This window comes from Oncorhynchus gorbuscha, unplaced genomic scaffold (assembly GCF_021184085.1).
Source record: "Oncorhynchus gorbuscha isolate QuinsamMale2020 ecotype Even-year unplaced genomic scaffold, OgorEven_v1.0 Un_scaffold_4533, whole genome shotgun sequence".
NCBI classification, from domain to species: Eukaryota; Metazoa; Chordata; class Actinopteri; order Salmoniformes; family Salmonidae; genus Oncorhynchus; species Oncorhynchus gorbuscha.
In genome coordinates, this window is record NW_025748531.1 from 22,501 (window position 1) to 32,500 (window position 10,000).

The 10,000-nt window shown below is 45.3% G+C and overlaps 1 protein-coding gene across 1 annotated transcript in view; it reads right to left on the reverse strand.

Moving 5' to 3' along the window:
* Positions 1-9,281, reverse strand: part of LOC124028625 (TBC1 domain family member 1-like) — a gene marked incomplete at both ends in the record, with an annotated part of 29,633 nt that extends 20,352 nt beyond the window's left edge. Inside the window, one exon of the mRNA XM_046340642.1 lies at positions 8,745-9,281. Within this exon, the coding sequence (XP_046196598.1) occupies positions 8,745-9,281 (537 nt within the window). The remainder of the gene's footprint in view (positions 1-8,744) is intronic.
* Between the last annotated feature and the right edge of the window lie 719 nt (positions 9,282-10,000).

The window sequence follows — 10,000 nt, forward strand, 5'->3', positions numbered from 1 at the left end:
TGTTGTTGTTTACTCCATGTGTAACTCTGTGTTGTTGTTTACTCCATGTGTAACTCTGTGTTGTTGTTTACTCCATGTGTAACTCTGTGTTGTTGTTTACTCCATGTGTAACTCTGTGTTGTTGTTTATTCCATGTGTAACTCTGTGTTGGACTGGTTAAGTAGGGTGATCTAACTACTGATAACTAACTAGCTGACTGGTTAAGTAGGGCGATCTAACTACTGATAACTAACTAGCTGACTGGTTAAGTAGGGTGATCTAACTACTGATAACTAACTAGCTGACTGGTTAAGTAGGGCGATCTAACTACTGATAACTAACTAGCTGACTGGTTAAGTAGGGCGATCTAACTACTGATAACTAACTAGCTGACTGGTTAAGTAGGGCGATCTAACTACTGATAACTAACTAGCTGACTGGTTAAGTAGGGTGATCTAACTACTGATAACTAACTAGCTGACTGGTTAAGTAGGGCGATCTAACTACTGATAACTAACTAGCTGACTGGTTAAGTAGGGCGATCTAACTACTGATAACTAACTAGCTGACTGGTTAAGTAGGGCGATCTAACTACTGATAACTAACTAGCTGACTGGTTAAGTAGGGTGATCTAACTACTGATAACTAACTAGCTGACTGGTTAAGTAGGGCGATCTAACTACTGATAACTAACTAGCTGACTGGTTAAGTAGGGTGATCTAACTACTGATAACTAACTAGCTGACTGGTTAAGTAGGGTGATCTAACTACTGATAACTAACTAGCTGACTGGTTAAGTAGGGTGATCTAACTACTGATAACTAACTAGCTGACTGGATAAGTAGGGCGATCTAACTACTGATAACTAACTAGCTGACTGGTTAAGTAGGGTGATCTAACTACTGATAACTAACTAGCTGACTGGTTAAGTAGGGTGATCTAACTACTGATAACTAACTAGCTGACTGGTTAAGTAGGGTGATCTAACTACTGATAACTAACTGACTGGTTAAGTAGGGTGATCTAACTACTGACAACTAACTAGCAGACTAGTTAAGTAGGGTGATCTAACTACTGATAACTAACTAGCTGACTGGTTAAGTAGGGTGATCTAACTACTGATAACTAACTAGCTGACTGGTTAAGTAGGGTGATCTAACTACTGATAACTAACTAGCTGACTGGTTAAGTAGGGTGATCTAACTACTGATAACTAACTAGCTGACTGGTTAAGTAGGGTGATCTAACTACTGATAACTAACTAGCTGACTGGTTAAGTAGGGTGATCTAACTACTGATAACTAACTAGCTGACTGGTTAAGTAGGGTGATCTAACTACTGATAACTAACTAGCTGACTGGTTAAGTAGGGTGATCTAACTACTGATAACTAACTAGCTGACTGGTTAAGTAGGGTGATCTAACTACTGATAACTAACTAGCTGACTGGTTAAACTGATAACTAACTAGCTGACTGGTTAAGTAGGGTGATCTAACTACTGATAACTAACTAGCTGACTGGTTAAGTAGGGTGATCTAACTACTGATAACTAACTAGCTGACTGGTTAAGTAGGGTGATCTAACTACTGATAACTAACTAGCTGACTGGTTAAGTAGGGTGATCTAACTACTGATAACTAACTAGCTGACTGGTTAAGTAGGGTGATCTAACTACTGATAACTAACTAGCTGACTGGTTAAGTAGGGTGATCTAACTACTGATAACTAACTAGCTGACTGGTTAAGTAGGGTGATCTAACTACTGATAACTAACTAGCTGACTGGTTAAGTAGGGTGATCTAACTACTGATAACTAACTAGCTGACTGGTTAAGTAGGGTGATCTAACTACTGATAACTAACTAGCTGACTGGTTAAGTAGGGTGATCTAACTACTGATAACTAACTAGCTGACTGGTTAAGTAGGGGACTGATAACTAACTAGCTGACTGGTTAAGTAGGGTGATCTAACTACTGATAACTAACTAGCTGACTGGTTAAGTAGGGTGATCTAACTACTGATAACTAACTAGCTGACTGGTTAAGTAGGGTGATCTAACTACTGATAACTAACTAGCTGACTGGTTAAGTAGGGTGATCTAACTACTGATAACTAACTAGCTGACTGGTTAAGTAGGGTGATCTAACTACTGATAACTAACTAGCTGACTGGTTAAGTAGGGTGATCTAACTACTGATAACTAACTAGCTGACTGGTTAAGTAGGGTGATCTAACTACTGATAACTAACTAGCTGACTGGTTAAGTAGGGTGATCTAACTACTGATAACTAACTAGCTGACTGGTTAAGTAGGGTGATCTAACTACTGATAACTAACTAGCTGACTGGTTAAGTAGGGTGATCTAACTACTGATAACTAACTAGCTGACTGGATCTAACTACTGATTAGCTGACTGGTTAGGGCGATCTAACTACTGATAACTAACTAGCTGACTGGTTAGAAAACCAACGAGAAGAGCAGGAAAAACACGCGATAATATTTTATATATTTTAAAGAAAGATGTAACAAAACTTACAGTTTTTGTCTCCGTCTTGACATTGAATAAATTGAATCTTTGTAGTCGTGCTTTCATCCCATCCACCGTAAAAACCTTTACCGGGAGATTGAGCCACAGTAACTAGTTAAACAACTAGTTAAACAACTATCTAACCACTAGTTAAGTTACAGGGAGACGGGTGTTTTTTTTTCTCCCTCTGAACGGAACAAAGTGGACGTGATTCCTCCGGTCGAAGCGTCCCTCCCGGTAATGAACCGCTGTTTTCTGACCCGCCGGTTTCCCCCTCCGTCCGTCTCAAGCTGTCAAATACGACACTAACGTCTGGACACCGGGGAACGACACTTTGTCTCTGATAAGAGCGGTCAAAAACACACACACACACACAAATAAAAGACTTATTGCAAGATATGAACGAGTTCAGATTGTAAGAAAAGTTTTTTTTTGATTAACTTTTGTCCATTTTCTTTATGAAGGGAAGCGGATTGATCAACATCCGGAAGGAAACGAGAACTAGAAGACACTAAATCCCATGGATGGGACGTACTGTTGATCCAAACGAGTAGCTACATTTCTATTTATTTTATTTATTTATTTATTATTTATTTCACCTTTATTTAACCAGGTAGGTTAGTTGAGAACAAGTTCTCATTTACAACTGCGACCTGGCCAAGATAAAGCAAAGCAGTGCGACACAAACAACAACACAGAGTTACACATGGAGTAAACAACAACACAGAGTTACACATGGAATAAAACAAACATACAGTCAATAATACAGTTGTCTATATACAATGTGAGTAAAATGAGGTGAGAGAAGGGAGGTAAAGGCAAAACCAAAGGCCATGTTGGCAAAGTAAATACAATATAGCAAGTAAAACACTGGAATGGTTGATTTGCAGTGGAAGAATGTGCAAAGTAGAGATAAAACATAATGGGGTGCAACATGCCACCTTCTCCGAAGACGGGTTTGATGAGTAACTGACTGACTGTTTTTCTGTAAATCACTGACTTATACATTTGGGTTACACACACACACACACACCAGTAAAAAAACACAGATTGAAACTGTGGAATTAGACTCGGCTACTAAAGTAGTTCGGGAATAAGCTACTTTCAAAATCAAGATGGAACTGAGAGTCGGACGTCTGAAGAAGAGGAAGTTACAAAAAATAAATAATGAATTTAACTTTTATCAAACACGAATCGCGTTGAAAAGTGACTTAACTTGTTTTTTGTTTAAGTGTTCAACGACGTCACCTGGTGGCACAAAATGTAATCCAGTCTCTGCGCTCTCAATTCAAAAGGGGGATTTATTGGCATGAGGTGGAGGGAGAAAAAAAACAATCGTTTTCACTTGCTTTGGCAAATCACAAATTAACTATTTAAAAAGATGCTCTCTCTGCCATCCCTCGCTCTCATTCTATAATATATTTGCAGTGACAAACAGAAGATTAATGACAACATTGACCAGTGAACCAAAATATTTTAGTATTGAATATCTGATAATGAACGAGAAGGATTTTGTTTGTGTGAAACAGGCGGGAAAAACTATTGTTATCCGTCAAAAAGGAAAATACACTAGATATAGACAACCTAGATGGGTAAACTATAGAGAATGCTAGCAGACTGTATTACCACTAGATATAGACAACCTAGATGGGTAACTATAGAGAATGGTAGCAGACTGTATTACCACTAGATATAGACAACCTAGATGGGTAAACTATAGAGAATGATAGCAGACTGTATTACCACTAGATATAGACAACCTAGATGGGTAAACTATAGAGAATGCTAGCAGACTGTATTACCACTAGATATAGACAACCTAGATGGGTAAACTATAGAGAATGCTAGCAGACTGTATTACCACTAGATATAGACAACCTAGATGGGTACTCTATAGAGAATGATAGCAGACGGTATTACCACTAGATATAGACAACCTAGATGGGTACTCTATAGAGAATGATAGCAGACTGTATTACCACTAGATATAGACAACCTAGATGGGTAAACTATAGAGAATGCTAGCAGACGGTATTACCACTAGATATAGACAACCTAGATGGGTAAACTATAGAGAATGCTAGCAGACTGTATTGTCGCCCCTAAAGCCAGAAAGGACTGTGTCCCCACATGCGCGGAGGGAAACTAACGTCATTTCACTACCTAAAAATATCAAAACGCACTCTTTGCTGGCTCTGAAAGCCAAACTATCAGTTTGCTGCCTGCTCTGACTAAACTGATGGAGAGAATTGTGGTTTGACCAAATACAATGCTATTTGTTTAGATATTTATTTTCAGAGAACAAGTTAACTACTGACTTTCAGCATATAGATGTAACGGATCTGAAATGGCTAGCTTAGTTAGCGGTGGTGCTGGTGTAACGGATGTGAAACGGCTAGCTTAGTTAGCGGTGGTGCTGGTGTAACGGATGTGAAACGACTAGCTTAGTTAGCGGTGGTGCTGGTGTAACGGATGTGAAACGGCTAGCTTAGTTAGCGGTGGTGCTGGTGTAACGGATGTGTAACGGCTAGCTTAGTTAGCGGTGGTGCTGGTGTAACGGATGTGTAACGGCTAGCTTAGTTAGCGGTGGTGCTGGTGTAACGGATGTGTAGCGGCTAGCTTAGTTAGCGGTGGTGCTGGTGTAACGGATGTGAAACGGCTAGCTTAGTTAGCGGTGGTGCTGGTGTAACGGATGTGAAACGGCTAGCTTAGTTAGCGGTGGTGCTGGTGTAACGGATGTGAAACGACTAGCTTAGTTAGCGGTGGTGCTGGTGTAACGGATGTGAAACGGCTAGCTTAGTTAGCGGTGGTGCTGGTGTAACGGATGTGAAACGGCTAGCTTAGTTAGCGGTGGTGCTGGTGTAACGGATGTGAAACGGCTAGCTTAGTTAGCGGTGGTGCTGGTGTAACGGATGTGAAACGACTAGCTTAGTTAGCGGTGGTGCTGGTGTAACGGATGTGAAACGGCTAGCTTAGTTAGCGGTGGTGCTGGTGTAACGGATGTGAAATGGCTAGCTTAGTTAGCGGTGCGCGCTAAATAGCGTTTCAATCGGTGACGTCACTTGCTCTGAGACCTTGAAGTAGTGATTCCCCTTGCTCTGCAAGGGCCGTGGCTTTTGTGGAGCGATGGGTAACGATGCTTCGTGGGTGACTGTTGTTGATGTGTGCAGAGGGTCCCTGGTTCGCGCCCGGGTATGGGCGAGGGGACGGTCTAAAGTTATACTGTTACATAGAGACGTGTACTGAACTGGCTCAGATGACTGCTGATTGGTTCACAGAAAAGGAGAATAGGATGGTGGTTGGAGCTGTGTTGTTGGGATTTCAGCGCAGCCATTTCCATGTTATTGATCATAAAGAGCTACTTCCGCCAATAGAACCCAGAGACTGTTGTTCAATGGAAGCTTCTCGAAACATCAGATATGTACAGCCAGCTGTCTCTCAGGGCATCTTCAATGTACAGCGACTCCTCCCCTTCATCTACACTGATTGAAGTGGATTTAACAGGTGACATCATTAAGGGATCATAGCTTTCACCTGGATTCACCTGGTCAGTCTGTGTGATGGAAAGAGCAGGTGTTCTTAATGTTTCACCTGGTCAGTCTGTGTCATGGAAAGAGCAGGTGTTCCTAATGATTCACCTGGTCAGTCTGTCATGGAAAGAGCAGGTGTTCCTAATGATTCACCTGGTCAGTCTGTCATGGAAAGAGCAGGTGTTCCTAATGATTCACCTGGTCAGTCTGTCATGGAAAGAGCAGGTGTTCCTAATGATTCACCTGGTCAGTCTGTCATGGAAAGAGCAGGTGTTCCTAATGATTCACCTGGTCAGTCTGTCATGGAAAGAGCAGGTGTTCCTAATGATTCACCTGGTCAGTCTGTCATGGAGAGAGCAGGTGTTCCTAATGATTCACCTGGTCAGTCTGTCATGGAAAGAGCAGGTGTTCCTAATGATTCACCTGGTCAGTCTGTGTGATGGAAAGAGCAGGTGTTCCTAATGATTCAACTGGTCAGTCTGTCATGGAAAGAGCAGGTGTTCCTAATGATTCACCTAGTCAGTCTGTGTGATGGAAAGAGCAGGTGTTCCTAATGTTTCACCTGGTCAGTCTGTCATGGAAAGAGCAGGTGTTCCTAATGATTCACCTGGTCAGTCTGTGTCATGGAAAGAGCAGGTGTTCCTAATGATTTACCTGGTCAGTCTGTCATGGAAAGAGCAGGTGTTCCTAATGATTCACCTGGTCAGTCTGTCATGGAAAGAGCAGGTGTTCCTAATGATTCACCTGGTCAGTCTGTGTGATGGAAAGAGCAGGTGTTCCTAATGATTCACCTGGTCAGTCTGTGTCATGGAAAGAGCAGGTGTTCCTAATGATTCACCTGGTCAGTCTGTGTCATGGAAAGAGCAGGTGTTCCTAATGATTTGTACACTCAGTGTATAACTTATTTTAGTTGTATTTTGTATTTAAATGTCTGATATTGTTCTAGAACTGGTTTTTACTTTTTCATTTCTACATTTTATGTGGTAGAGTAGCTGCTACATGTTCAGTAATTAATGGGGATCCTAATAAACTAAACTCTCTCTCTGTCTCCCTCTCCAGCTCTCTGTCTCCCTCTGTCACTCTCTGTCTCTCCTCTGTCTCCCTCTCCAGCTCTCTGTCTCCCTCTGTTGCTCTCTGTCTCTCCCTCTGTCTCTCCCTCGGTCTCTCCTGCTCTCTGTCTCCCTCTGTCTCTCCCTCGGTCTCTCCCTCGGTCTCTCCCTCGGTCTCTCCTGCTCTCTGTCTCTCTCTCTCTCTCTCTCACACCCTCTAATTCGTCTCTCTTTCACACAACCATCATGCTAAGCCTTGTGTGTGTCAGAGCAACAGGTGGCTAGGCCACAGTGACATCACCACCAATGAATGAAGTTCACGGGTGGAGGGAGGAGAGAGAGAGAGAGAGAGAGAGAGAGAGAGAGAGAGAGAGAGAGAGAGAGAGAGAGAGAGAGAGAGAGAGAGAGAGAGAGAGAGAGACACAGAGCGAGAGATAGAGAGAGACAGGGAGAGAGAGAGAGAGAGAGAGAGAGAGAGAGAGAGAGAGAGAGAGAGAGAGAGAGAGAGAGAGAGAGAGAGAGAGAGAGAGAGAGAGAGAGACAGAGAGAGAGACAGAGAGAGAGAGAGACAGAGAGAGACAGAGAGAGACAGAGAGAGACGAGAGAGTGCCGAGAATTGGTCAGCACACACACGCACACACAGACACCCTGCCACAGGAAGTGGTCTCCGTGGTAACCTGATCTACATCCTGTTTGATGAACGGAGGAGAAGATGTTGATACAACCCGTGCTATGAGAAGTGTTTGTGTTGAAGCGTTCTGTCAACGTGACACTGTTTCTAATGTCACACTGCTGCATATCATAACAACTACTGAAGCAGTAGGTCACACACACACACACACACACACACACACACACACACACACACACACACACACACACACACACACACACACACACACACACACACACACACACACACACACACACACACATACACATACACACACTCCTCCTCCTCCCCTCTCTCCCCTCTCTCTCCCTCTCCTCTCCCCCCCTCTCCCTCTCCTCTCCTCCCTCTCCTCTCCTCTCCTCTCTCTCTCCTCTTCTCCTCTCTCTCCCTCCTCTCTCTCTCTCTCCTCCCCTCCTCTCCTCTTTCCCTCTCTTTCCCTCTCCCCCTCTCTCTCCTCCTCCCCCTCTCCTCTTCCCCTCTCTCTCCTCCACCCCATCCCCTCCTCTCCTCTCTCCCTCCCCTCCTCTCCCCCTCTCTCCTCTTCTCCCCCTCTCTCTCTCCTCCCTCCTCTCCTCTCTCCCTCCCTCCCTCTCCTCTTTCCCTCTCTCTCCTCCTCCCCCTCCCCTCCTCTCCTCTTTCCCTCTCTCTCCCTCTCTCTCCCTCCCTCTCCTCCCCTCCTCTCCTCTCTCCCTCCCCTCCTCTACCCCTCGCTCCTCTTCTCCTCTCTCTCCCTCTCTCTCCCTCTCCTCCTCCTCTCTCTGTGTGTAATCTGAGCTGTCAATTTTCCTGAACTTTGAACTTCTAATGTGAGTGTTCTGAGTCACGTTGCCGATGCTCTTCTACAAACACTTCTCAACTCACACACACACACACACACACACACACACACACACACACACACACACACACACACACACACACACACACACACACACACACACACACACACACACACACACACACACACACACACACACACAGCGTACCTTGGTGCAGTCCTGGCATTGGAAGACGTAGCAGTAACAGAGATGTGTGTCTCGAACGAGACAACCAAAGCTACACGGCTCCCTGCTGTCGTGGAGTAGCTTGGTGACGCGGTGCGGCCGGCACTCAAACAACAACCTGTGAGTGTGTGTGAGGGGGTCCCACGGTCGCCTGTCCCTCTCCACCTCCTCCTCCGTCCACACACACCTCACCCACGAGGCAGACACACACAGACACACCGCCTGGTGTGGTCGTGAGGAAACGCTCTCTCCGTTTCCGGTGTGTGTGCCTCTACTTGCAGGACTTCCAGGCGGCCGACCCCCTACGGGCTTGTCTCTCTCCCCAGGCCGAGGCCTCCCGATCTCAGCCACGACCCAGGGCAGCATGGCCATGGTGGTGAGGTGATGGACCGGGAGGCAGCCAACCAGAGTCAGTCTGTATTCAACCTCTTCCTCCTCTTCCTCCTCTTCCTCTGTGTTTCTTCCGAGAGGGGTGAGGTGGAGGGGGGAGGGTGTAGGGTGAGGGTTGTGTAGGACGATCTGTTAGGGGTGAGGTTAAGGCGGGAGGGGGTGAGGGCTGGGTGAGGATGGGTGTTGGGGGTGAGGGGGGTGGGTGACGAGGACGAGGGGGTGAGGGCTGAGAAAGAAGTTCTGTTATGGGGGAGAATAAGGGGGGAGGGGGCTAAAGGAGAAGGGAGGGGGAGGGGCGGTGTTTGGGGTGAGGGGGGAGGATGCCGAGGGGGAGGGGGAGAGGGTGAGGGCTGAGAAAGAGGTTCTGTTATGAGGGAGAATAAGGGAGGAGGGGGCTAAAGGAGAAGGAAGGGGAGGGGCGGTGTTTGGGGTGAGGGGAAGGGGAGGGCTGCTGGGGCGTTGGTCACGGGGCTTGACATCAAAGTAGAGTCCCTCCATGGTTGTTTGTCTCCTCGGAAGTCCTCTGGTCTATATCTGCTGGGACAACCACAACATTACACAGAGTTACTGAAAACTGAGACAACCACAACATTACACAGAGTTACTGAACACGGGGACAACCACAACATTACACAGAGTTACTGAAAACTGGGACAACCACAACATTACACAGAGTTACTGAACACGGGGACAACCACAACGTTACACAGAGTTACTGAAAACTGGGACAACCACAACATTACACAGAGTTACTGAAAACTGGGACAACCACAACATTACACCGAGTTACTGAAGACGGGGACAACAAAAAGACTACACAGAGTTAACGAAGACTGGGACAACAAAAA